The 27365-nt window shown below is 56.6% G+C and overlaps 2 protein-coding genes across 2 annotated transcripts; one reads left to right on the top strand and one right to left on the bottom strand.

Annotated features, from left to right (window-relative positions):
- Positions 1–37: 37 nt before the first annotated feature.
- UCK2 (uridine-cytidine kinase 2) lies at positions 38–21550 on the top strand. The gene is made up of 7 exons (XM_054834196.1): positions 38–372; positions 10744–10903; positions 11797–11893; positions 12749–12891; positions 16699–16796; positions 18791–18839; positions 19413–21550. Exons 1-7 carry the CDS (start codon positions 274–276, stop codon positions 19550–19552), a joined length of 786 nt encoding a protein of 261 aa, XP_054690171.1. The 5' UTR covers positions 38–273; the 3' UTR covers positions 19553–21550.
- Positions 21551–24148: 2598 nt separating this feature from the next.
- LOC129209455 (uncharacterized) lies at positions 24149–26516 on the bottom strand. The gene is made up of 2 exons (XM_054833878.1): positions 24807–26516; positions 24149–24372 (listed from the first exon to the last, which is right to left on the bottom strand). The coding sequence occupies exon 1, from the start codon at positions 26043–26045 to the stop codon at positions 24918–24920; it is 1128 nt and encodes a 375-aa protein (XP_054689853.1). The 5' UTR covers positions 26046–26516; the 3' UTR covers positions 24149–24372; positions 24807–24917.
- Between the last annotated feature and the right edge of the window lie 849 nt (positions 26517–27365).

Here is a 27365-nt window from a genome sequence, read left to right as displayed (position 1 = left end):
GCCTTTGTCCCCAGGCGGGCGGCGGGGGAGGGCGGCGGCGAGGTGCGGGCCCATGTGGCCGCCGTGCCGTGCTATGCCGTGCCGTGCAGCGTCGCGCAGCCCGGCCGGAGCATGTGCAGCTGCGGCAGGCACCTGGCAGGGAGCCGCAGCGCCGGGGATGTGAACCAGGCGGGGAGGAAGGCCCTTGACTCATCAGATAAATCCAGCCCCGCACAGAGAGCGAAGGCGGAGGAGGCGAGGCGGCGGCACTACTACTGCTGCTAGCAGGGGAGGATGGCGGGGGACAGCGAGCAGAGGTTGGAGGAGCACGGGCAGCCCAGCGGCGGCGAGCCCTTCCTCATCGGGGTCAGCGGCGGCACGGCCAGCGGCAAGGTGCGAGGGCTTACGGCGGGGTCCGGGGGAGCCCCGCGAGTGGGCTATGGAGTGGGGGGGGGAGCCCCGCGCCTTTCCTCCGCGGCGCAGCCTCCCCCCGCCGGGCGCGGCGGCCACATGGCAGCGCGGCGGGTCCGAGCGGCCGCCTCGCCACGTGCGCTGCCCCGGGGGGGGCTCCGCCGGGACGGGACGGGGGCGGCGGGGACGGGGACGGGCGGGCTCGTTCGCTCGCCGCCCCGGCGGAACACGCTGCGGTCCGGGGAAGGACGAGCCGGCAGAGGGAGCGGGGCCGCCGCGGCCTCTCCCCGAGCGGCGGCTGCGGGAGCTCGGCAGCCGGGAGCTCCGGGGACACGTGGAGGGGGGGTGTGGGGTGGGAGCAGGCTTTACCCCCCCGGCCGGGACCCTGCTCCCCTCCGCCGCCCCGGGGGGGTGGGGGGGGATGCCGGAGGGCAGCGGGAAGGGCCGGGGGCTGCGCGGGGCGTGGGCGGCCCCGGCCCGGCCGGGATGGAGGCGGCATCCCCCTGCAAAATCCTCCCGCCCGTGGCTTTAATGAGCGCTTCCCCTCGCTTGTAGTGTCCCAACGGGCTGCTCGCCCCGGGGCAGACCCGCAGGGTGTGTGGGGTGCGATGCGATTTTTTTTTTTATTATTTTTTTTTTTTATGGTGTCGGTCGTGCACGGGGCTGTTCTTTTCTAGCCAACTTTGGGGTAGCAGGAGTGAAATTCTGCAGTAAATGCTGACTCACAGCGGCAGAACGACCTCCTCGCTGCGCCCGGGAGGGGATGGTCCTTGGCAGCGGGCAGGTAGGAGCGGGGCGGGGGGCTGGGGGCAGCCGCGCCGGGGGGAGCCGCTCCGGCCGGGCTCAATGCGGGTTTTCTCTGGAGGGCTGCTACACCCAAACTGCAGCGCAGGGCAGCTCCGGCAGCGTTACGGCTTTTTTTTTTTTTTTTTTCCATATAGTGGGTTTTTATTTAATGTGAAGTAGGTTGCTTTCTATACTAATATGAAAATAAAATGACTTTTTTTTTCTTGCTTAAGAACAGTAAAACCAGATCCACAGCTAATCGGCCCTCCTGTGGAGGGTAGCACAGATATTCTACCAGCATTTTTAAGAGGTATTTCAGAGAGCATGAATAGATTTGGAAGTAGCAATACCTCTGAAATACTGCTTGCTAAGAAAACTGAATGTGGGCTGTCATAGGAGGAAGACGGAGCCTTGTATCTCTGTGTTGACTTGTATTTGGGGGGGGCTCTTTCTCTTGAAAGATGGCACAACCCAACTGCTGTACCTCAGCCCATAATGACAGGGTTTTCAAGAATGTGTCTCTAAGTTCCCCATTGATTCTTGGACCGCTGTTGCTACTGCAAGGGGGAAAAATCCAGATATAACAGGGGAGGAATAGCGAGAGAGGATGCAATCTCCTCCACTGGGAACCAAAGCTGGATTGTTCCTGCAGTACGGTTCCTGGTGACTCAAACGCACTGGGTTTGTCTGCTCTCTGATGCGTGGGTCTGCCTCTCTGTAGCTGTCCCAATAACATTGTGTCTGGCGCTGCTGAACTGTTATGTCTCTGAACACTGTGTCTCTGGCCCACAAGGTAAAAGCAGTGATTACAGTACAATACGCCACAGTTGTTCTCAACTTCAAAGTGAAAATGCTTGGTAGCAGCAGGCTGCCTTAGGAAAAAAAAATAGGGAAATGGTTCTTTCTAGCAAGGGAGATGTACTAACTGGCTTTTCCTGTCTCTCAGCTTTGATTTCCCCCCCCCCCCCCTCCAGTGACTGCTGGCTCCTAAAAACCTCTGTGCAGTGCTGCCCATGAAGGGAATCCAGCAGATGAGTACACAGTTTGTGGGAAAAGGCTGCAAGAAATATGCTGGCAAAAAAACCCAAAAAACAAACACCCCAGAAAACTTGCTCAAGGAGAAGCAACAGGAAAAAAGGAGCTGGGGTTTGTGCACACAGATGCTCAAATTCACATCTGATGTAGCTGCAAGGCAGGGGTGCAGTGGGGCTGTCCTCCACCTGGCTGGTGACAGTGCCCTGCGCCAGGCGATGCCGAGTGCTGCAGAACGTTCCGGGGAAGCAGCGGTGGGGCTGGTGTGGTTTGCTCAGCTAAGGGCTGGCCTGCAGCTAAAATCCAGCCCGGGGGCCGCTGTGCCAGTGCGCTGGCTCTGGGTGAAAACAAAATGCTTCTATAGGGAAAGCAAAGCAGGCACCTTTCCCACTGGGAAAGCGGCAAATCCATCCCACTCGCCCTCACACCAATTGAGGGTTGTTGTCATAACATGCCCCTTTGGCAGCACACCAGCCCGAAGATAACTGAGGGCATTTGCCTTCCAAGGCCCCCCCCAGCTCCTCCCACTGCTGTTTTTGTTGAGTCTAAGATGGGGAGAAAGGCTCCGCAGTCCCCTCACCGCTCTCGATGTACCAGCACAGTCAGGCTGTGGAAGGAAGGCATCCTGTTTGTAGCTTGCCACAACTTGTTGTGTCGCGTGGTGCCCTCGGGAAGCTGGCATCCGAAGCGGACAGCCTTCCCCGAAGAGCTGGGGGGAGTGTTTGGCTGGTATTTCTTAAAGGCAGATTGATGAGAACTCAAATTCAAAGGCTGACTGCTGTTCCCTAGGAACATACGAAATAGGAGGTAGAAATCTGAGCATCCTCCTGTGTTTGGGTCTTAAAAGAAACCTCGACTGTGTTGGGAGTAAAACCAGGGAGCCGCAGAGGTCCTGGGCAGGCTGTGGTGCTGCAGCCACTACAAGGGCAGTGCCAGCTGCGTGGTGGCTGTTTTGTGTCGGCTCAGCTGGGACAGGCTCTTCACAAACACTTTTTGGGAGGCAGCATTTCTCCCACTGTCCCCTGAAATCCAAGCAGCGTGCAGCCCAGGCAAAGCTTGCTACAGTCTCCTGATGTGGAGGAGATAACATGGCATTATGACCCCTGTCCTGTGCCAAAGCTGGAGAGGACTGCAACCGCCTCATTTCCTCAGGGGGATTCCCAAGACTAGTTGTAGCATTTTCTTTCATCCTATATGCTTTCAAGTGTTCTGCTAAAGCTCTTGTTTCCTTCTTATACCCATGGTCTTTGTGCTAACAGCTTCTTCCCTTCCTCCCACAAGAGATTCCTGACTACCAAAGACTGCAGCATGCAAGGCAGGCAGCCAGGCTGCGGGCTGGAGGAAAGTTCAGCAAACTGACTACTGGGATGAGCTGGAAGGTATTGAGATACCTCCTTAAGCTCTTCACGTGTCCTTACTTCAGCTTAGCTCCTGGAAACCCTGCAGCACTGCTGGCGGTGCTGGAGTGGTTCACTCCCAGCAGCAGCGGAAGCATCTGGTGCTGGGGTGGTTGCAGGGGTGGGGGGAGCTTTTCGAACTCAAGCTGAAGCATTAATTGCTTGTCCCCACGTGCCACAAAGTGAGGTGTGGATTGCTACCTTCCAACAGGAGGTTGGAAGGAAAAACAGATTTACAAAGGGCTGAATGCTTTCCTTGGGCTTGGCCGGTCCTGAACACGGGTGTCACCGTGGTTGTGTGGTGGCTGCACTGTTTGGATCTTTAGTTAGCACATAAATTTGGGAATGTCTATTTGAACATGCAGACTGCAGAGCACCAAAATTGCAGCGTGTGTTCAGCCAGGTGTACTCTTCACTGTTCATCCATTAGGCACCTCTGCTTTAAACACCAAACCCGCTGTCTGAGCCTGAGCTGGCTGCCTAGAAGAGCGAGCTAGCCAGAAGGCTGGTATCACCCAGCCAGGGTGGGACAGCCAGCATGTGTGTCCCCAGGGAAGCAGTGGCCCCAGCTGCAGCACATCTCCCCACGAGGCAGTTCCCTCTCCACGTGGGGCTTCTTGCATGACAGACCTCAGACCCCTACGCTAGCAAGGGCAGAGGTCCACCACAGCAACATGGGGGTCACTGCCACTGGGTCACCACCTAGGCAAAGAAGCCCAGGGGAGATCCGGCAGTGACCTGGGGGGGACTAACAGGGATTGCAGCAGTCCTCTGTGGGTTCAGCACCATTTCCTGGTGATGTTCTGTGGCTGGCAGGAGCCCTGAATCACAAGGTCTGACTTGTTAAACACTGGTGTCAATGCATGCTAGAGACTCGTCAAGCTTTCTAGTAGAACGTTATTCTGGGCCAGCCCCTGATCAGACTGATACACAGGACGTTTTGATGGGTCAGCCCTTTCCGGTTACTGATTGAATACGTGTGAGTTTGTTATGGAGATTGCTTGCCGTAATTCCGTGGGCTCAGCCAGCTCCAGGCTACGGAGGGTGCAGCAGGGACTCGAGAAAAATATCCTGTGTCTAAAATGATTGGGATTGCGCTAGGGGGTTTGTTTTCCTCCACACATGTAATCTGTGTTCAGATCTTCTGTATTTGCGTGTGCCTGTTTATGCTCCAGCCCAGGACTGCTGATCACATGCGCAGTGTCCCAGAGCGAGTGAACAGAAACCTGGCTATCCCAGTCCTGGACTGGTTGGCCTGTGGCTCACAAAGGGAAAGGCAGGAATGGTGAACCTGCCTGGGAAAGCTCTGGGTGGAGACCCAGGCTTTTGGTACAAGAATAGCAAGTTTCCAGTCCCAATGCTGCCGTACGGATGTGCTCCATTAGGACTGGAAAGGATTGCGTGGGTCATGCACTAGCTCTCTGCAGTCACAGGCAGACATTTAATAGATGCTCTGGGACGCTTCCCAATTTGGTATCTGTTCTGTGTGTCACTCCAGCCCACCAGGCACTTCTTAATACTCTATAATTAATATAACCTCACAAGAAGAGACCAAAATCCACAACTAGTGTGCTGCTGGAGAGGAGGACAGCATTGCTACAGCTCCTGATTTCAAGGACCCAATTGAATAAGTCCTCAGTGATGCTTGGAAAGGGAACCACGCTGCAGGCGACATCAGAGAAATGCAACAAGTAATCCCAGTGGTCCCTGATGTGATCCTAGGGAAAATCCTGCCAGATCCTAAAACTGGAGACTTTTATCCACAAGCATGTGATGAGGACGCCCTGGCCAGGCTCCTGTGGATGCAAAGCTATTGACAGCCCCCGTCAAGCCTGTTCACATCCAGATCCTACAGGTAGGGGGTTGTGGCAGTGGTGTCTGTAGATGTAACCTCTGGGCTTCTCTCCTTGGTGGGAGGTGGGATGTGACTGCTGCAGCCTGTCCTCGCTCCTGGCTGTAGCATTTGTTGTGGGCCAAGGGTGTTGCTTTGTTGGGGAGGACTGGCCTTATGGCGAGCAGCATCTTGGCTCAGGGCGAGCAGCCTGCGGCGGTGGCAGGAGTCTGTGCCTCTTCCTTCCACGCTGGAGCCCAGCGCGTGCCTCTCCTGGTAGGTCTTGCTTCTGGCACAGACCTTCCCCCTTTACCCGCTCCCCAGGGGACCGGCAGCTTCACTATTTCTTCAGAGCTGGAATCACTTTATCTGGCGTAAGTCACTTTTGCTAGGTGTCTAGTCTAGAGTCCTTGGGAGGATGGGAGCCTGGTGAGCAGCTCGGTGTAGCCATGCCTCTGCAGTGTCAGCTCCCTGGGGATGGATGGACTTCTCCGAGTGAGTGGGTTTTACCATATTCACGTGCACAAGGCTTATGGATTCCTCCTAGCCCAGGACAGGGCTTACCAGCCAGGGGCTGCCACGGCAAACCCGGGGCTGAAAGTATCAGCTGTGTCCTGCCTGCTTCCTTCACAAGGGGGTTAACTGTAGCACTGTCCATCAGCTTTCTCTCTCATACTCATCTGAAGTCATAATTCACTGCCTGATCAGAGCTACCCAAGAGGGATTGTGGGATAATCTGCATAATAATATTGGGGAATTAGTCAACTCCTGAAGAATATCCGAGCAGCTGGCTATAGGCCGTCAGTGAATATGAATTAAATATGTAATGTAATTAATATCTTTCAAATAAATGTCAGGGATAGGGCTCCGAACGCCCGTCTGTTGAGTTTCTTCCCCTGTGCACCACCTCTCTGCTTTTGGGAAAATATGCTGGAGTTCTTCCCCAGGTGCCCTCTGCCTCTTCCCCTCCCAGCAGAATAAAGCTGTACTTCTTCCTTTAAACACTGGTTATTTGTGTGCTTGGTTCAGAGGAGGAATCCTGCGAGGGGAGCTGCAGCCGCTTGTGTGGGGGAATAACGTCTCTCTGAGGTCCCTTCTTGCGCTGTGGTGTGCAGATGCCTCCCTCTGAACCGTCTGCGTGTGGTGTGGGTTGGTTTGCACAGCTTTTCCAGGGAGCAGCTCCAGCGCAAAGCTTGCGCTCGGTGGGTCACAGCCAGTTTGCTCGAACCCGGAGCCGAGTTCCCTTCGCTGCAGCGTGTGGAAAGTCGTGAACGATGGCAGAGAGACCGGGGCTCCCTGCCCGCATGCTCGGAAAGTCCTGCATCGGTTTCATGTGGCTAACATGGGAGAGGTCTGCTTGGCAACCACGGAGGCTCGGAGGCTGCTGTGTCCTGTCTATATTTAGTTTTAAACAAGTTCTGGAGGAGGGGAAGGCTTTTGCTTGAGAAAGCATCCTGTTGCTGCAAGTGTGTTGCGGCTGAATCACCATCTGCGGTTGCTTTGGGTCGTGGCAAGGTGTGTGCAGACAATGTGGATCTGGGGAAGGGGCTGAGCAGAGGCAAGGAGCCCTGTCATGCCTCTCATCTTCCTGCAGATGAGATGTGTCACACAGGGCTGAGCTAGGGATGAGGCTCAAATCCCGGAGTTTCTGTATTGGGATTCATCTATAGCATCACGTCATCTTCCTCAAGTCATCCTCTGTTTGCCTCTGCAGTCCTGGGATTCTCGGAGAAGAAACAATTGTCGTCTTCACCCCCGGGAGAAGCGGTTGCTGGTAGGACCCAGGCAGTTAGGAACTGGCAAAGGAAGGAATGGGAGCCCAGGTTGTCCCTTCGAGTAGGTGCTGAGTGCATGTGTCAGCACCACGCATCCCCTGGGTCACCATGCATCCAGGCCGGTTGCATCCCAGAGTAGAACTTTGCAGGCATGATTTGGTCTTGGCCAAGACGTCTTTCTGAGCACCTGCAGGCCTCCCCAGAGCCTTAACTGCTATAATTTCCACTTATTAGTGGATTTTTCACACTTGTGATTAACATCAGTCACACGTACGCGTGCAGTGCTGGTTTGGGAGCAGGGGACATGAGTCATTCATTTGAAGGGGCGCTTCCTGACAGTAGGAGTTTCTGTTCCTGCTGCATAGGGGAATTTGTAACCTCTCTGTTTCTGGTTTTTCTTCCTCCTTAACATAGGGTGTTTATTGACCAAGGGGAAAAAACTGCCTGTCCGGCTGTAGGAGGTATTCAGACTGGCATCAGGGAATGCCCCTCACGAACCGTTCTTGTTTCCAACATCCGCAAATGATGCAAGGAAAGGCAAAACTTTCTTTACTTAGACCTGAGGTGGGTGTTATTTCTTACTAGCCTCAAAAAGAAAGCTGCAGAAGTCCTCGCTGAGGTTTGCTGCCCCACTAAAGCAAGCAGATGGGTTGGAGGGACATGCCGTGTGCTCTGCTGTCCCTGTGTCCCGCTGCGGTTATGCAGGTATCGCGTGTGAGCAGTGGCCTGACCCACACCCTCCGTTTTCTGCGGGACCAGGGTGACACATGTGCCTCTTCCCAGAGGTGACATCCCTGCCCGCCTGTGCAACACGGTACACTGGACCTGAGCTCAGTCCTGAGAGCAGGATGTCCTTGTGATCATCTTCCTCGCCGCTTCTGACAGCTCTCCAAAACCCACCAGAGAAAAGAGAAGGGTCTGTAGCATCTGCCTGGATGCTTTTGCGAGGGGCGCTTGCCACCCTAGAGCATTGGATGGTAAATGCAGCCAGAATACGTTCTGATCCTCATCCTGGGCCCCGGTGGGAGGACGGACGTGTGAGCCAGGGCTTGTGTTCCTGTCTCCAGCTGATAAGGGCTGCTTTCTCCTTGGCTTTTTCTCACCGTCATGTGTCTCCAGCTGTGGGGTGTGGAACAAGGGGGTGATTTTCAGAGCTGATGGGGACTCTTTCCCCCACTTTCCAGGATCAGTAGACCAGGGATTAGCATGCATAAGGCAGAAGAAAGACTGGCCAGAACTGTCTGATGCCCTGAAATGGTTTTGTTGGGTTTTTTTTTTCCCCATTTGCATGGTGAGGTCCAAGGGGAGAGTGTGAGTGCAACTGGTGTGCTCCTTTCTCTGATCCAAAGTAAAGGAGCCCCGCTCCTTCCCCCCGGGCTGGGGAAAGCAGTTTCTGGTGCAGATCCGTCTGGAGCCTGCTGATCTACAGGCTGGGGATCTGTCTGGGAGGCTGTGCTGGAAGGCGCTTTATTCCCGGTTGCAAAGGGCCCGGGAAGTTTGGTGTCCTCAGCAGCTGTGGCCAAGGCTGAACCCTGCCGCGCTGCGTCTCCTCGCTGCACGGGCAGCACGGAAAGGCGGCAGCGTCCAGGGGAGAGAGCAGGGAGGAGAGGCGCTGTGCACACCCTGTTTTTGCGAAACCTATGGGATACAGCTGGATAAGCAATAGGGCTGACGTAGGCTGGAGGAGGATGTAGGGAGTGGGGGGGAAAAAAACAGAGGAAACGGAGAATGGGCTCTGGCTTTGTGTCTGCGCGTGCCGAAGGGCGAGCAACTGGCACTGACTTGCAGTGCTTTGTTCTGGGTGGTAGCAGCTTGCTGCAGGGCAGGGCTGCTGACGTGGCTCGGGAAGCACAACTCGCCGGCCGTGAGAGGCAGGAGAAGAAGGTGGGATGCTCAGGGAGACCCCATCCCTGACCCATAAACCCAAACTTGTGCCCAGGGCCTCAAGGACTGCTGTCGGGCAGCCCGAGCCGGTTCGCTCTGCAGCAGTGCTGTGTGCGAAGGCTCTCCAGCCGGGCTGGGGCTGACTCACGGCGCAGCGGTCACAGCCAAGTCAGGTCAGCCTGGCCTGGAGGGGAAGAGACGGTCTCTGGGGACGGGAATGCCGTCAAATCTTCCAGCTTCTCAGGCAAACAGCCTTGCCCTCTGCCTGCTGGGGTGACCTCCTCTGCCAGGCATGCTTTCTCCTCCCTGTTCCTTCTCACCACTGCTGTTTTCAGCTCTGCATCTGGACGTTGCCAGCCAGGTATGGAGCATATGGTTGAGCCAGTGGGGAGGTGGGAGCGTGGAAAGACCCACAGTCAGGCTGGGGCAAGCAAACCTCTTTTTGCAAAGCGGAGCGCTCAGCGGAGAGTACTTGTGGTAACCGAGGCCAGGAGCAGCTCAACTGGGCATCTGCAGTAAACGTGATTCGCAGGAGGTGAAGCAGCTCAGTTTGGCACCAGGAGCACGTGGATGCCGTGGGGCAGGAGCGGGGCTGACGCGCAGGGCTCCTGCAGACAACAGAGCACTCAGCCACTGGCCTGACCTTGGCTCTCGCTGGCCGGGGCAGGCGTGCCGGCTGCCAGTTAGTGATGCAGTTAACACCACTGTGTTGCGCAGCGGCCAAGGACTCCTATGACTAAGGAGAAGGAACTGAAGCAGGCGTTGGGATTTGTCCCCCAAGCTGTGCTCTGATTCGTGTCGTGATGACGGGGTCTGGTGTGACCCTCAGCCGCGCAGCCGGTGCCTGCTGCGGTCGATGCCGACCGCTGGTATCCAGCCCGTTCCACGCGATGCGTGAGGTGCCGGACCCTCTGCCAGCAGCGCTCGTGGGGACCTTGCACTGGCAGTCAGAGCCACGTGGCCCTTCAGCCGCTGGCTCCGCAGTGCCCTTAGCCTCGCTGTGCCAAGAGGCACCAGGATATGCTCGCGGCTGCTCCTCCCAGCCCTGGCAGCTGCGGCAGAGATCCCTGATAAAGTCCCTGAGCTATCCTCCTGGTGTCTTTTCATCCTGGGCTTTATTTAGGGTATGAAAACAACCTGGCTCTCCCACTCTGAGGACTCTCTCCCTCCCTGCCCATGCAGTGCTGGAATTTCTGGGCTGGAGCAGGGCTGGGAGAGCCAAGGCACTGAGGCTGCCTCCCGGGGAGGAGGCTCAGCCCTGGTGCCACACACAGCTCTGCTCCCTGGGGAGCTGCTGGGCAGACTGGAGCTGGCCATGGGGACCCTGGGGGTGCAGCTGAACACAGACAGCAGCCAACTGGTTTGTGCCCAGCATAGGAGCTGTGGGCAGGCCGTAGGGACGGAGGAGAGGGAGGCAGGGAGCAAGCTTGGTGCTGCTTTCACGCTGAAGGACCCCATGGTGATGCCCCAGAGCACTTTTCCCTCAGTGGCTTTGGGCTGTGCCTTTGAGGGGATCACAAACTCTCGACTGGAGGTCCAGCAAGTGGTGCCCCATGTGCCCAGGAGCGGCTGTTAGCTGGGGACATCCTCCCTGTGCAGCTCAGACACCACGTGCTGCTGACTTGCTCCTTTGCTGTTCTTTTCCCAGTCCTCAGTATGCTCCAAGATTGTCCAGCTGCTGGGCCAGAACGAGGTGGACTACCGCCAGAAGCAAGTGGTGATCGTGAGCCAAGACAGCTTCTACCGGGTCCTCACCTCAGAGCAGAAATCCAAAGCGCTCAAAGGCCAGTTCAATTTTGACCACCCAGGTGAATGGAGAACAGCGCTGGGGTGAGGGCTGGAGCGGGACCCCCTGCTCCACCAGCAAAGAGCCCTGCATGGACACTGGGACTCTGTCTCTGCGTGGGGCAGGAGTTGGGTGGCTCAGTTAAGCTCTTCTGGAGCCGGGTGCATCCCTGGCAGGGTGGCTGGGGGCCATCTCTGTCCCCTGCAGTACAACCTCTGTCTCTCTTGGGAAAGAAACTGCCTCTGGGGTGGAGTGTTTGGAATGAGAAAGGGCAGGTTGTGAACCCTCAAGCTCCTGAAGACATCCCCCAGTTTGAAAGCCTTTCTGGTGCAGCTGGGTCGGGACCAGGGAGATCTGGCCTGGCACATCCCCCTGGAGCCAGCAGCTCCACGTCCCTCCTTCAAGGAGGGAACCGTCTGGTGCAGCTGCTCTGCAAACCCCTCCGCCGAGGGGGCCGTGCCCTGTTGCTACAACAGGGGCTCTTTGAACCATCTCCGGGCTTGGTGGAGAAATTCCAGAGTCGCTGTCCCTTCGTCCCCACGAGGACAATGGCTGGAGGCAGCGAGCACCGAGCAAACAGAGCCCTGTCTGTCCAGCGACTCGAGGCTGAAACACTGTTCCAGTCTCTCCGAGGGCTGGAGCCCCGGAGGAGATGCCTTCCCGGGCTGTCAGGGCCACCGTACAAGGGCGGTATTGATCTCGGCAGGCCAGATCCCAGGCTGGCGCAAAGCAGTGAAGCCCCGGGGCCTCTGGACCTTGCTACGCCCATGGGGATGTGCAGGGCTTTCCTCCCGAGTCTGCGCGTCCGTCTGTCCCTGTTGCGAGGTGCCAGTGGCTCTGGCTAGGCTAAGCTCAGCGTCTGGTGGGCGGGAGAGGTTGCAAAGCTGCCTCGGGTAACGTTTCCTCTTTCCTCAGATGCCTTTGACAACGAGCTGATCGTGAAAACGCTCAAAGAGATCACGGAAGGGAAGACGGTCCAGATTCCTGTCTATGACTTTGTCTCCCACTCCAGGTCTAACAGCTGCCCCTGCCTTGCTGTGCCTCCGCTAACGCCCTGCAGCGCAGCACGCAGCCTTGCCAGCCCAAACCGCCTGCCCCTCCGCTTGTGCCCGCTCTTCATGCCAACCAAAAGTTTCAATGCTAACTACTACTCCAAACCCCTTGGTTAGAGGATCCAGAGCAGATACAGGCACAGTCTGAGGGTCTGGAAAGCTGTGCAGCCGTGCAGTTGCATCCAGCAACTTGCAGGCATCAGTGGAGGGGGGTTATGGCCCCTTTTTTTCCCCCCATCCACACTTTCTTTCCCCACAAACTCTGTGTTTGCAGCTTTAACAAGTATTCCAGGCTCAAACAGTACGGCACTGCTGTGAAAGGAGCAGGACAGTTCTTGCTCCTGTAGCTCTTTCCTTGCATGCATTCAGCTTGTTTTCGCATGCCTGTGTTGGTCGTGCATGGTGTGACCCTGCTGCGTTTCCCAACAAAAGCGCTGTGGTGTCAGGGGAATGCTGCCTGGTGCCCAGGGGAGCAGAGCTGGCCCTTGCAGGTTCTCGTGGGTCAAGCCCCACGCACAGGCTTTCTGGGCTTTACGGCTTGGCACCTAACACTTGCAAGCAACAGCTGGCCGAGGTGGGGGGAGAAGGGCTAGTCTGCTTCCTGCTCTGCACTTTGTCCTTCTAGGAAGCGTACGTATGCCTTGGATTCCCTTCACCGTGGTGGGGTAGGTCTGCCCTCTCCTCGGTCATTCCCCTGGTGCAGCAGTGATGTCCCAGGGTTGGAGCAGTGCCTAGGAGCACTGCTGTTCCCCCCCTCACCTCTCTTGGCTTGTTTCCCCCCACCAGCATATTTTGACTCTCCTTCCCTCTGCTAGGAAAGAGGAGACGGTGACAGTGTACCCTGCCGACGTGGTGCTCTTCGAAGGCATCCTGGCCTTCTACAGCCAGGAGGTGCGGGATCTCTTCCGCATGAAGCTCTTTGTGGACACGGACGCAGATACCCGGCTGTCCCGCAGAGGTGAGGTCCGGACGTGCCTTGTGCAGCAGGGACAGAAATGTCACTTAACTGATGTGGGTGGCTGTCGCAGAGGCAGGTGACAGTGCTCGGAGCAGAACTGGAATTGGCACAAAGCTGTGCTGCTGCTGGCGAAAAACCACGGAGCTTTTCCTCCCTGGTGCGGAATGTCACGCAGGGCAGCTTATGGCAGCGGGGAGCACCTTGCTCCATGTCTCTTAGGGTTCAGTGGGGATTTTGCTGCCTTGTCTGGGATTCCTCCTTTGATGTGTGCAGCCATGCGGCTACCGAGCGTGCTGTGTCCTTGCGTGGCTCTGTGGCACCAGCCCTGTGCCATCAGCTGAACGGCAGTACTGCCAGTCAGCAGGTACCAGCAGGGAAGGGTGCAACGGGCAAGGAGCTCAATCGGAAGGCAGTGCCTGATGGATCTGCTCAGCACCTGGGGTATGGGTGTGCTCCGAGGATGGCATTTGCGTGTGAGGGTGTCCGTCGTGGATGATGCAGATAGGGAGTATGGTTTTACATCTTGGTTTGGGCTAGCACCGCCAGCGTGGCGTGGAGCCTCTTAGTGGTACTTGGCACTGGGGTGATGGCTGTGGGGGCAAAGAGCCCTAGAAACCAGAATATGTCTCTCTAGGACTCTCCATGTCTGGCTGTGGGTTGCCAGCTGACACAGGAGGGACTCCAGCTCTGCAGGGTCTGCGTGGCTTGAGATGCTGTTCATTTCAAAGCAGCCTTTAGGAGAGGGGTCACCGATGTAGCACCTGAGTCTCCTGGATGACTAAGAAAGCATTTGGGGACTCTTGGGGCAGAATTCAGTTGTCTGAACTGTTCCTACCCCTGCCTGGCTCTGACAGCCTCCACAGGGTGTCTGGGGATGCAGAAGATGACTTAGAGGAGAGATCACATCCAGACCTCTGTGCTGTGACGAGAGGAGCGTGTCTCAGCGCGTCAGCCTGGGACTGCTTGTGCGCATGGGACCGTTCCACTCTGAGACGGAACTGGTCTTGCCTGCCCTCCTGCTGTCAGACAGATACACAACCTCCTCTGCTGCTGGGATGTCATCAGCGCTGATTAAAAGCTTTTTTCTACGCATCCTTCTTGACCCTGCCCACTGTTCTTGCATGACTCACCCAGGGAGGTGACAGCCCAGTCATTGCAGGGAGATGTATTAGCAGGTCACAGATATGCATTTGCAAGATCCCCCAATGTGAGCCTTATCCCTTAAGCAGACTGTGCCGTGCAGGAACTTGGGTTCGCACCCAGCCACGGGGTTTTGGCAGTGCTCTGTATCAGCTGTCTGAAGGCAAGGCGTTGCCTTGTGCTTTTGCAGTGCCACATGGCCATGTGTGCATCCCAGTCGTACTCTGGAGCGTGTGATTCAGTCGCTTCGGACTTGGTGTAAAACGGTGAGCTCAGGGCTTGAGAAGTGGTTGAGATCCCATTGACTAAGAACCGAGACCATCCAGCTGCCGAGCGCAATACAGAGCTAAACCCTGGTGTGCTGCAGCCGTTGAACGGGGTCCTGAGCCACGTGGGCCCAGGTCATTCTTGGGGTATTTCTCCCATCCACTATCAATTGCTAAAGCCTTACAAAGGCCGGTTGAGGTGCTGGTGTCTCCTAATTAGGGCAACTCATCAGCCTCCTGATAGGGAACTGACCATTTGGCAGTCTCCCAGCGTGCCGTCAGCAGTTGGTAGGACCGTTGCAGCAGCAAATCTGTTTACTGTGTGTCGCCCTGGCATTGCTGGGAAAGGAGAGCCTGCGTGCGAGGTGCTGAAGGTATAATCGTGTCCCTGAAACGTAGCTGGAGGCAGCTTGTAGAAAAAGTCTGGATCTTGCATTGCAACATGGCTCTGAGTCATCTTGCTCTCCCAGAAGTCTTGAAGAGTTGCAGCGATGGGCTTCTCAGCTGGCAGCAGCAGGAGATGAGGTTCCTGGAAATGTAGCTGACGGGTCAGTTATCAGTAGCGCTGGGGTTCGGTACCTGCCACTCACACTGTCCTCATCTCAGTGCCTCTCCCAAGAAAAAAGCTGCTGCCAGAGCTCAAGGGGCAAGGTCTGTCAGGTGCCTCAAACAGCCTGGTCCGTGCAAAGCTGATTCTGGCTGAGGTCCCTCGCTGCGCCATCCTCAGCCAGCTCCCATACAACAAAGACCAAGTCAGGCATTGTGTGCATATTTCAGGCCTGATTTGAGTGATGGGTGCCTGCTGGCTCTGGATGGGTGTGATCCCTCCTTGGGACAAGGAGGGTGCAAGCAGAGGGTGATACCTCCAGATGGGGTGCGTGGTCTTAACCTGGATTTCTGGGGACCCGTTGCTTTGGGTCACCCATGAGACAGTGGGTGCTCGACTTGTGTTTGTGTGTGGCGATTGCCCTGCTGCCCTGGGAGCAGGCAGGAGAGTTTTGTCCTGTCAGGACCAGCCCCTGCAACCTGGGCGCTCGCTCCGTGCAGCTCGCAGGCCTCTTGCATGCCATCCCAGACCGGGTGTGCTGCAAATACACCCTCGCTGTGCTCCTTCCCTGTCCCAGAGCAGCCAACAAACAGGGTGTGGGACCTGGGAAACAAAAGTCTCTCTGTCTTGCCCTTTTTTTTTTTTTTCTAATTTTCCTTGCCTGTTTTTCTGTATTGTTTGAGCTGGGGCTTGCTCCCGCTCTCTGGAGAAGGCAAGGAGCTGGCTAGAGCAGCCTGAGCTTGGCTGAGCCATTCCCGGAGCAGGCAGGGAGCTGGCACGCATTCTGCTGCCAACCCTTTCTTCCCCCCATTGCCCCGCCTGCGCGGGGCTGCGAAAAGGGCACGCTGCGGAGCTGCCGGCCGAGGGCAAACAGAGCCGCGGGGACGGTGCCAAACCGGTGCCGGGAGAACAGCATTGCCGAGCACGCGGGCGACGGCTGCCGGGCAGGTCGCATAGGCTGGTGGTGCCCTGGCTTGGCTCTGCTTGGCACGTGGAGAGAAAGCTCACTCTGAACCCGGTGCCAGGCATTAGCACGCTGGGGAGAAGCCAGCCAGCCCCTTGGGGAGAGCCAAGAGCCGTCTGCTCGGCCGCAGGGCTGTTTTGGCTCTTACCCGTGGATTGAATCCCCACTGTACTGGGGCACTCGTCCACGCTGAAGTGGCTTCAGACCAGAGATGGCAATGACCCAAATACCTTGTGCAAACAGGGTGTAAGGCCCGAACGGCAGAACAAGCAGGAGGCCAGCTTGCTCTCCTGGCTTTCCCCTGAGCTGATCTCCAAGCACCCCCTCAGCCTCTGGTTGTGGGAGCCTGCTGCGCCTTTGCAGCCCACTCAGCTGGGGACAGCACAAGGAGCCTGGCAGGGGTGGGTACGTGGGTGATTTTTATTCTCCTCACCTCCGCAGACCTGAGTTAAACTGCGCCTTAATGTGCGTGTGGGTGAACTCCACTGCTTTTCTATTCTTTGGGCACTTCTGCACTGGGACGACTGGGAGAACGCTCCATCCTTAGGGCAAGGGCAGAGTGACAGGAGGGATGGAAGGGCTGAGCCTGGGAACAGTCAGGACTGGGGTGGCACTGGTTATAGCCGGGATGTGCTTGCAGAGCTGAAAAGGGAGGGAGGCCAAGAAAAGCCCTTGGTCAGGTCAGCCAGCCCTTGGCTCCCGGGAAGGGTTGGAAGCTGGTTAAAATCATGTAGCCGGGCCGGGGTGTGCTCAGACGTGTGGGCAGCAGCTTCGAGGAACAGAGACCTCGGGCAAAGTACCCGGGTGGCTGGCAAAGGCCGTACTGAAGGGAGGGGGATGCAGCGATTCATGCGCTCATCTCCTGACTGTGCCTTACATCTTCCCCGCAGTGCTACGAGACATCAGCGAGCGAGGCAGGGACCTCGAGCAGATCTTATCTCAGTACATCACCTTCGTCAAGCCTGCCTTCGAGGAGTTCTGTTTGCCAGTAAGTAAGGGGAGCGACACCAGAAATGCCTCGTACCCTGCCCAGCTCCTCAGACAGGAGCACGTCGTGCCCCAGAGCTGAGGTTAGCCTGCCTCGCCTTGCTCCCTGCCTGCAGGCACCGGCAAAAACGGGGATGCCGGTGCTGGCCGGGGTGAGATGGGGACTATTTATACAGTCACTGCCTTCCTGGTGACATCACCCTCCCCTGTGGGAAGGGTGACACCGCAAGAGAAACCCCTCCCTGCACAAGCTCTGACAAACCAACACCGGGCAGATGCCAGCCCCAGGAGGGAAGATCCTCGGCTGCATCTAGCCAGGGAAGGGGAGATTCCTGGCCCCAGGCAGTGTCCACTGCGTCTGCCCTGCCTGCCCTTGTCACCCTGCAGCGCTGCTGGCTTCTTGCTGCCTGGATGCTTGGAAGAGCAGGGGAGCTTCTTCCTTTGCTCCGAGCTGCAGGATGTGGCCTTGCAGGTCGCGTTTCCTGGCTGGTGAGAGGCCAAACTGTAGAGCGGACAGACCTCGCTCGGGGCCAGGGTTGCAAGGTCTGTCTGGAGAAAGGAGGAGACTTTGGGAGCTGATAACTGAGGCAAGGCTCCCTAGCAGACAGGGACTTTGCATGCAGGAGACCGCTGCAGTCCTGCAGAACTTGCAGGCGAAATAGCACATTTGCAGGACTTAGCCATTGCACACCTCTCCTGGCCGCCGCTTTTGTGGAGAGAAGCCTACACCTTGGTTCCCGAGGCTTTCCAAGCAGATGGGGTAGTTCTATGAGGAATTTCTTCTTATCCTGGAGGAACCGAGTTCTGCAACCTGGGAACTGCTGGCCAGCAGCACAGGCAGGAACTGAATCTCTGTCTCCAGCCCCAGGCCTTGGCCACAGAAGCATCTCAGTGCCTGTCTATATGGCCAGCTCTGCCCCTTCCCATATAGAGGGGCTGATTTTTTTCTGTGCTACAAGATCTTTTCTGGGCTCCTGGGCAGCACCCTTTTCCCTGTCTTGCTCACATGTGGCTTTGGGAACCAAGGTCCAATTCCAGGGTAATGCCATAAAGATTTTTTTCTGAGAGGCAGGTGCAGCTTGGTGCCTCCCCTCCTTGCAAGTTCCCAGCAAAATAAATCCGCAGCTTTGCAAAGCAGTGGATGCTGCATCAGTGTCTTCTGTTGAAGAGTCTGTAGGAGGACGAAATGTGAAACAAGGAGGGTGGAAAACAACTGCTTTGTCCCTACCTGCCAGCTTTGCAGTGGTCTGCTCCCGCTTCCAACCTGGTGGTGGGCTCAGCTGCAGAGCAATTGTGTGCGGATGTCGAGCAGGCTCAGCACCCACTGTTGCTGTTTCTTAGCTCCTAAACCAGCTCTGGGCCAGGCAGTCCGGCACTGAAATAGTCCAGCATGTCCTGGTGATTTTTGATAGGGCTGGAAGCACCTGGAGATGTCAGGTTTGCTGATGGTAGAGCTTGGCTGACAGGAAGCTGATCAGCTGTAAAAGCTGACACAAATAGGGGAAGAAACTGAGACTGGCACCTGCAGGTGAAAGTAGGTCAGGACTGGTGTCCTAAATAAGACCTTTTTTGCAAGCGATGCTGGCAGAAAATTCTCCCCACACCCCAAGCAGATCAGATGTCTGTGCCCTGCATGTCCACGCAGCCCCAGCACGCCAACTCTTGCTCTTGTACCGAGTCTGGCTGGATTCAGGGCGGGAGTTTGTTCCCAAAAGCATCAGCTGCTGGAGTATTGCGATCGTGAGGCTTTTTAATTTCAGATTATGTTAGGGTGCCTCTTACTGGAATCTGTATGAACTCATGAAAATGGAGTCAAGGCACAAAGCATAGCCCTCAAAACATAGAGCAGAAGACAAATAAGAGCATCCAAACTCTATCAGCAACGATGTACCTCCCAGCGGGTTTGGGTTTGGCAAGGGGAGGGTTAGGGCCTGCCCCAGGAAGCAGGGACAATTCCCCGCATTCTCTGTAACGCAGTGCTCTCTCTCCTCCCAGACCAAGAAGTATGCTGACGTGATCATTCCCAGAGGAGCAGATAATGAAGGTGAGTGGACCCAGATCCTGCTGTTACATCCTGGCAGCCAGCTTTGGGCCGTTGCTGGTGTGGTGGAGTTAGGTCATTGGAAGCGGGACCTGCCACGGAGATGACTCAGGTCACTGCCACCCGAGAGAGTGCTGTTCCCACACACGCGCTGAGATGAGCCTCTCCCCTTTGCTCCTGCCTGGAGTGTTAGTGACTGGGAGTTTGTGCTCCTCTGATCAAGCCCGGGAGCCTGCCTATGTGCAGTGCCTCCAGGCAAACTCCTGGTTCATCCCACACAAAGGGAAACGTGTTTCTCCAAGGCCAGACGTGCAGCTGGGACAGCCGGGTCTCCACCGGGCTGGAATCAGCCTGACCATACTGGCTTGAGTGCCGGGCTCTGCCGGGACAGAGGGATGAAGTCCCAGTGAGGGAGGTCCTCCCCGCAGGGTTTGCAGCTCCCCACCACATGATAGGAGAGGACAAGAGCAGGGGAGGCAAGCAGGGTCATCATCTCTGCCTTGGCTCTAGTTTATTTGCAGTGATCCTAATGCAATCTCTCCCCCGTGTCTTTCTCCCCCTCCCTTTTGCTCACAGTGGCCATAAACCTGATAGTGCAGCACATCCAGGACATTCTTAACGGAGGACTCAGCAAACGCCAGAGCAACGGCTACCTGAATGGCTACACTCCTCCCCGCCAGCGGCAGCCCTCAGAGTCCAGCAGCCGGCCTCACTGACCCTGGGCGGCAGGCGTGAGGCTGGGGGCGGAGGGCGCTCGGGCCCTGCCACTGCCCCTCTGTACATACTGTCCGTTCATTCCCCCCTTATCTATTTAAGAAACCAGACGGAGACGAATGCCTTTAATTTTGTATGTTGGAAATGCCGAATGAGAAGCAGCCGGCTGCTCGGGAGCCTGGACCGCCCACAGCTCCTGGCCTTGCTCAATAACTCCTCCAGCACGGAACCGGCTATAAATCTCTATAAATACAGAATTGCTCTATTTTTGTGTAAATGCAGAATAACGTAAAATTACTTGCCATAAGGTATTTGCCAGGCTCGGTGTTGCTGGGAGGGGGGCTGGGAAGAGGGTCCTGGGAGATGTTGGTGTCAGGATCCTCACCTCAAAGGCGGTAAGGAAGGAAGAGCATTTGACAACCGCTTTAGTATTGCAGTGATCTCCATCCTGGGGAAGGGACAGGCTGTGGTGGAGGTGGCAGCTTGAGTGTGGCATGGATTTTGTGACTAGGCTGGAGTTGCCTCCTCCTGCTGTCGCTGTTGAGGTCTGAGCAGCCCGGTTTTGGCTGGCAGGCACTGCACAATGCCACTGGGAGCTCGGAGAATGACGTGTAATACCTCTCCTGACTGTCTCTGCACCTCCAGGTCTCGGGCCCGCAACAGCATCCCTTTCTGTGTCTGACACCCCTTCCCACCACAGGTGGAAGGTCTGCTGTCACATCCTCCAATAAGGACCTGGTAGGTGATGCTGAGTATGTGATCATATAAACATGGCAGCTTGTGTCTAGCAGTCTCACTGCCTGGCTTGGGTGGGGATGGTGCGTGGATGATACCTTCAGCCTCTCTGGAGCTCGGTGGCCACGTGTGTGGTGGGACTCCTAGCCAAGCCCTGGGCTCAACCCTAAGCCCAGAAGGTGAGAAGGCGTGTCCATCAGTGCTCACTTGGAATGGTTTTGCTCTTGGATGAGGGATGTTGGCTCTGTAAGATATGGTTAAGGGAGAACCAGCCTCTTCTGAAAAAAAAGGGCAATGGATGAGGAAAGGCAGCTGCTGAGCAGCCTGTCTGAGCAGAGGCAGCAGTGTGTAGCGGTCCCTGGGCTGCCCAACGTCCCCTTATGGGACATCCACAGGTCCCAGCTGAGTAGCATGAAACTGGATGCCCAGGAGTCCTCTGCTCCCCTTTTTTCAGAGCATGCTCTTGCCTGGCCTGTGTTCCTTTCATTGCGTCCTGGTGGAGGACATGGTGTCCCTGCAGTGTGTTGTCCCAGGGAGTGCTTTCACTTTCCCAGGGTGAGAATTAGGCTCCCCTAACCTGGTAGTGCTGCAACAGCCGTGTCCCAGCAGAGCCTGGCGGGGCTGTACTGCAGGTTTGGGGATGCCTGGAGAGCAAGGTGGGGCAGCTGGGCTGGGGCAGGGGTTTGGTGGGAGCCAGGGAAGGGGATGTGGTAGGATGGTAGCCAGGAAAAATCCTTTGGCCCATGCTGCTGGGACTGACTTGCCCCACCAATAACGAACTTTCACAGGCATCCCACAAAGCCTGGAGCAGGGACCCTTAGCCTTGCTCCCTCTGATTATTTTCAGCCTTTCAGAGCGTTGTTTTTGCTCTGCATAGTTAAAAGCTTAAGACCTTAGACACTCAATGCTCCATTGCTCTCCAGCCCTGTGTGAGCTGAGAGAGCTTTGATTTTTTTAACAAAGAAAACAAGAAAGGAAACACCTCCCTCAGCGACTGCTGCCAGGGCAAACTTGTTCTCTCTTGATCTGTGATGGGGGCACATGGCAGCCCTTTATCCCCCTCCCTGTCTGCAGACACTCCCCGAGGCATGTCAGCTTTGCCATAATCAAGGGCTGGCACTGCCTAATTCTAGGTACAGCCATAGGTAAGAGGGACTGAAGCCCTGCAGCACTGGTGAAGCTTCTCAGGTCTTAAGGAGCCAAGACAGCTCTCCAGATGAAATACTGGCCTCCTTTCCCCTGTAAATAAAGACAGAATAAATGCATGCTGGTATTTCTTGGCTCCTGTTTGGTGCTGCGTGTTGCTGGCTGTGCTCCCAGTGTGGAAGCTGACTTGGCCAACATTGTCTTAGTTCTGCAAGTCAAAGCCAGACCTGGAGCAAAGCTCCGGGCAGACTGCTTTGGTGAAGAAGGAGGTGCTGAAGGCAGTGGCTCTGGCTTTTGGCTGGCCAGCCAGCTCTCAGCAAGTCCTGGTGCACACGTGGCTTGGGGTGCATTTGTGAACCCCTCTGTGCTCTCAGGACAGCAGAGAGATGGACAAGTTCAGTCCTTCCCAGCAAGATGACCATCAAGTGAATTTCCTCAAAAGACCCTACAGGCAGGATGGCATTAGCACTAGTGGGGTATCAGGCAAGGGGGAGACTGCTTTTAGTAAAGGGGTAAATCACTTTGTGGCATTTGCCAGCATGGATTCATGAAGGGGAAGTCATGCTTAAACAATCTGATAACCCTCTATGATGAAATGGCTGGCTTGATAGATGAGGGAAGAGCAGTGCGTATTGTCTGCCTTGACTTCCGCCAGGCTTTTGATACGGTCTCCCATAAGATCCTCATAGTGAAGCTGTTGATTTATGGTGCCAGCTTTACTCCTTCTTCTGTGTCCCTGGGCTTGGCTATGAGATGTGTCCCTGTCCCTCATCATGGGGACTTCCAGCACAGCTGCCCATGAAGTTTCACCTTATGCAAGACTTGAACTTTTTAATGTGGCGGTAAAAGAGCACTGAGCATGGGGGGGAAGAGGGGGATGGAGATGCTGAGTGGGTGCACTGGGAGTCCTAGATCTGGGAAGCTTTTACAGCAGCATAAACCACAGCAGTCAGGCATGCATTCACGAGACTACTGTGGCCTTCCCTCAAGCTAACCAGGGTAGCAGGTGCCCCAGGCTGGGCACAGTTCCTTTCCTCAAAATCTGCATTTTCCTTCGTGGCTACAGAGGAGAGGTGTATCTCCTGATCGTGCTGCTGCCAAGGTGGGGTCAGGAATGCTCTGGTGAAGAACTTACCTCTGGCTGTGACCAGAGCTAGGATCAGCACCCCCACCGCCTGGCATGAGCCTCACAGCATCCTTGTGAGGTACTGCTGCCTCTTAGAGAAGAGAGATGGATGTTGTTGCACCTGGGACAGGTATTATCTGTTGATTATCTTTGGAGGAGAATATTGAAATGCTTCTCAGATCTCACTGGTAGGGGATTAAAGCCAAGACCAGCATCCACAGAGCTCCCTGGTGGTCCTTACAAGGCTGTCCTTCTCCCCTGGTCACCTCACTGCCATCCAGCTGTCAGATCAGAGAATCTCATACCACTGCAGCCAGTGACTTCTGCTCAAAAGAGAGAATGGCATGCTTTCCAAACCCCCATGCTTTGTAACAAGGCATTTCATTATTTGTCTCTGATGATCAACCCAACTTCACTTACGGAGGCCTGCTGTTTTCTTACTTGTATTACTGCTGGGGGCTGAGACAGAAAAGGTCGTGTGCCTCACTAGCCAGGAATATTACAAAAAAGCCCAGCACGTTCCTTAGACAGAGATGGGCATATATGAGTCAATAGGAAAATGTATCACTTCTCATGTGACACGTGCTAAATGAGTGATTTATTTTATTAATCTGGAGTGCGCTAGAAAATGAATGTGGCAGGGTGCTTGTAAGGAGGAGTTTTGCTGTGTTTCCCAGCCAGCACTGCTGCATGCAGTTGCTCTTCATCGTGGAGAATGAGGAGTGCAGTTAGTATAGAATTATTCCAGGAGGGACACGATCCCTGGGGTTCTGGGCATGCAGTGGCCGCTGCCACCTCACAGGGGCATGGGCACCTTGGCTGGGATGTGGGGTCCACCTCCTGTAACATGGGCAACTGTGGGGCACCTCACAGCCATGGATGCCCGTTTCTCTCCCACCCTGGCTCTCCCACTTCTCCCGGAGCGCACGCTCCACAGGGCCGCGTACAGCAGCCTGGCTGGCACCATTGCCTTTCATGTTGCCTCTTCCCTGGAACCCTCGGTACTGAAATGACACGTGCTACAGGAACAACGCGCTTTATTGATCTGAACAGCGCTAGAAGATCGGGAACGGAAGCTGCTCCCGGCAGGACTTTTGCCGAGATTCCCAGATGTCTCTGCGGCACAGTGTCGTGGTTCAGCCCCAGCCGGTAGCTGGGGGCCACGCGGCCGCTCACTCACCCCTCCCCCAGGGGGACGGGGAGGAGAACGGAAAAACAACGGCAAAGCCTCGAGGGTTGGGATAAGGGCAGTTTACTGGGACAGCAAGGGAGAGGGAAACAACAACAGTACTGATAACAGATATTAACAATGGGTGACAACAGAGAACAATTTACCGAGCCAACGACCGACCGCACACTTAGCCCTTCCCGGAACCGCGCCGTCCCCGCTCTGCCCGCCTAGCCCCCTTTTATGGTGAGCATGATGTCACATGGTATGGAATAGGCCCCGGGCGCCTTGGGTCACCTGTCCTGGCTCCCTGTGAAATTAACTCTGTCCTTGCCAGAACCAGGACACACAGGCATGCTCTGGCTGTCCCCTTCGGAGAGCTGGAGATGAGCCCTTGCCTTTGGGATGCCAGCAGGCCCCGGCAGCACCGTTGGGAGGGTGGAGAAGGGGACCCTCTGCAGAGGTCCTCACCAGAGGGTTGCCAAACGCCCATTAGCTGTTGTGCCTGCTGGGCACAGGAATGCGATCATCAGGGCGATAATGGCCTCCAGCCAGCAGGAGAGGTTGTAGTCCATGGAGGTGCCCTCAGCCCAGGAGCCTTCGGTGGGCTGAGGCACGTCCTGACGCACCAGCTGGCTGCTGTCACCCTGAAGAGAATTCACTGTTAGCTGGACGAAAATGCTACAGTTGGCATTGTTGTCCACCCACTCGCCAACGCCTGCCCCTCCTCCTGGTGGCATGCTCGCCCTAGCCTTGGAGGTCCTAAGGACCCCACATGGGCAGGCACTGGCCACCGCCACCTTACAGGGACATGGGTAGCCACCACCAGACACGTCAGCGGGACATGAGCACGCGCCAGGCACCTGAGTGGGATGTGGGCACCCTGCCAGGATGTGGGCCCTTCCTCTGGGGACGTGGGCACCCATGGGGCCCCTCACTGCCACGGATGCCTGTTTTCTCCTGCCCCACGTCCCACTCCGCACAGAAAGCAGCACTCGCACCGCTGCCTTTCACGTTGCCAACCCGCCGGGCGCACGCTCCAGCTGGCATTGCACGGGGACCTAGAGAAGGCTCTCCTCACCTTTTTGCCATGACTTCTTCTTGCAGTGCCGGTGCCGCACCTCTTGCAGGTGGAGGTGGTAGATAAACCTCTGGCACCTGACCAGCAGGGCGATGTTGGCTTCCAGCCAGCTCAGCATGTCGTATTTGCAGAAGATGCACTGTTGCTGGCAGTCTGTCCCCATGGTAGACGAGGCCGTCCGTCCCCTTCCCTGGAAATGACAGTGCAGGAGGCACAGTGAAGCAGGCGGGAGCTTGGGTGGCGGACAAGTGTCCTGCTGGGCTTGGCTTCCTCTGGAAGACCTCCAGCCTCGCAGGACTGCTCGCGGCAGCACGTTGGGCTGAGGAAACCTCCGCCTGGGCCCATGTTGTGCTGGGGGCTCCCGGAGGGCTTGAGCCCTGCGGCTTGGCGTGTCCCAGGGAAAGAGGCAGAGGATCTCTCGGGGCCTGCTGAGGCTTTCTTGCCCGCACTGGGTTTGGTTTTCTCATTGCAAGCCTTCCTGGCCAAGGCTGTTGCGGTCCCCTGCTCCCCACAACCCGGACCCTTCCTGTGTGACTGATCTCCATTGCTCACCTGTGCTTGGGGTCTCTTCACATTTCTCCAGAGGCCAACCACAATCCAAGCCATGCAGAGCAGCCACACGGTCTGACAGGCCCTGCAAAGCAGCCAGGCCATGTCCTCCTGGGCAAGTTTGTCCCAAAGCTGGCCCAGAGGGTAGGGCAGGTCAGAGGCCATGCTCTCTGTGCCAATGGGCTGTTGCTTCCGGCCCTCAGGAACGACAGCCATCCTGACCCTCACCCAGCTCTGGGGGTTGTGAAGGCCAATGGTGCTGCTCCATTTGGCGGCCATCCTCTCGGTAACAACGGACCATTGCTTCCGGCCCTCGGGAACGACGGCCATCCTGACCCTCACCCAGCTCTGGGGGTTGTGAAGGCTGATGGTGCTGCTCCATTTGGCGGCCATCCTCTCGGTAACAACGGACCGTTGCTTCCGGCCCTCGGGAACGACGGCCATCCTGACCCTCAGCCAGCTCTGAGGGTTGTGAAGGCTGATGGTGCTGCTCCATTCGGCGGCCATGCTCTCAGCGCCAACGGGCTTCCGCTCTTCAGGAAGATCTCCTCCATTGGCTATGACACGGTCAGGGTAGATGCAAAGGCCAAGGCCAGTGGGGAACAGAGGCACCATGTAGACAGCAACGGTGAGGGACAGAAGCAGGCTGAGCTTCATTGTGGTCTCTCTCAAGGAAGAAAAAATTTCCATGCACGAGCTCACTCGGGCTGTCACCCTGAGCAGAGTTCAGGCAGTGACGTCCAGGAGCGAGTGGCCGCGATTGCAAGTGTCTGCGCTTGAAAGGGTTGCCGATGTGACAAGTCATGGGCTGATGTCACACAAGGCTCTGTGATGTCACAAGGCCGTTCCTCGCCTGCCCAGCAAGCCGTGAGGGCTGAGGCAGAGCTGGGGAGCCCCTCTGTAGGTGGATTTTGAAGCCTGCTGCTCCCACTGCTGTGCCCGCCAGGGCACACTGAGCCCAGCAGAGGAGCGGGACTGTGTCCTACGTGATTCGGGCTGCGCCTTGAACTTCTGAGCGAGAAGGAGCTGTGTCCAGTGCTCCATCCAAGCTGCGTTCAGTGCTGTGCCCCAGCTGGGCAGCCATCACCGGGTTCCGCTCAAAATCCTCTTGGGGACAAAGTGGCAGCCCACGTTAAAAGGAAAGCCAAAAATACACTCCTGTTTGACAAAAATCTTCTCTGCTGAGAATGAGGAGCATGATTAGTCTAGAAATATTCCTGGAGGGACATGATCTCTGGGTTCCTGAGCGTGCAGTGGCCACTGCCACCACACAGGGTCATGGGTGCCCACCAGCCACCTCACAGGGGCATGGGCACCTTGGCTGGGATGTGGGGTCCACTTCCTGTAACATGGGCAACTGTGGGGCACCTCACAGCCATGGATGCCCGTTTCTCTCCCACCCTGGCTCTCCCACTTCTCCCGGAGCGCACGCTCCACAGGGCCGCGTACAGCAGCCTGGCTGGCACCATTGCCTTTCATGTTGCCTCTTCCCTGGAACCCTCGGTACTGAAATGACACGTGCTACAGGAACAACGCGCTTTATTGATCTGAACAGCGCTAGAAGATCGGGAACGGAAGCTGCTCCCGGCAGGACTTTTGCCGAGATTCCCAGATGTCTCTGCGGCCCAGGCATGCTCTGGCTGTCCCCTTCGGAGAGCTGGAGATGAGCCCTGGCCTTTGGGATGCCAGCGGGCCCCGGCAGCACCGTTGGGAGGGTGGAGAAGGGGACCCTCTGCAGAGGTCCTCACCAGAGGGTTGCCAAACGCCCATTAGCTGTTGTGCCTGCTGGGCACAGGAATGCGATCGTCAGGGCGATAACGGCCTCCAGCCAGCAGGAGAGGTTGTAGTCCATGGAGGTGCCCTCAGCCCAGGAGCCTTCGGTGGGCTGAGGCACGTCCTGACGCACCAGCTGGCTGCTGTCACCCTGAAGAGAATTCACTGTTAGCTGGACGAAAATGCTACAGTTGGCATTGTTGTCCACCCACTCGCCAACGCCTGCCCCTCCTCCTG

The sequence above is a fragment of the Grus americana genome, chromosome 8 (genome assembly GCF_028858705.1).
Source record: "Grus americana isolate bGruAme1 chromosome 8, bGruAme1.mat, whole genome shotgun sequence".
NCBI classification, from domain to species: domain Eukaryota; kingdom Metazoa; phylum Chordata; class Aves; order Gruiformes; family Gruidae; genus Grus; species Grus americana.
The sequence above is the reverse complement of the archived record's forward strand: the minus strand, read 5'-3'. Positions and strand labels throughout refer to the sequence as shown.

Bases quoted from the DNA above. Each gene is read 5' to 3' on its own strand.
- UCK2 (XM_054834196.1), top strand. From the start codon at position 274: ATGGCGGGGGACAGCGAGCAGAGGTTGGAGGAGCACGGGCAGCCCAGC. The intron at 373-10,743 runs GTGCGAGGGCTT...TTCTTTTCCCAG, and splicing joins GCGGCACGGCCAGCGGCAAG to TCCTCAGTATGCTCCAAGAT. The intron at 11,894-12,748 runs GTCTAACAGCTG...TCCCTCTGCTAG, and splicing joins GACTTTGTCTCCCACTCCAG to GAAAGAGGAGACGGTGACAG.
- LOC129209455 (XM_054833878.1), bottom strand. From the start codon at position 26,045: ATGGAAATTTTTTCTTCCTTGAGAGAGACCACAATGAAGCTCAGCCTG.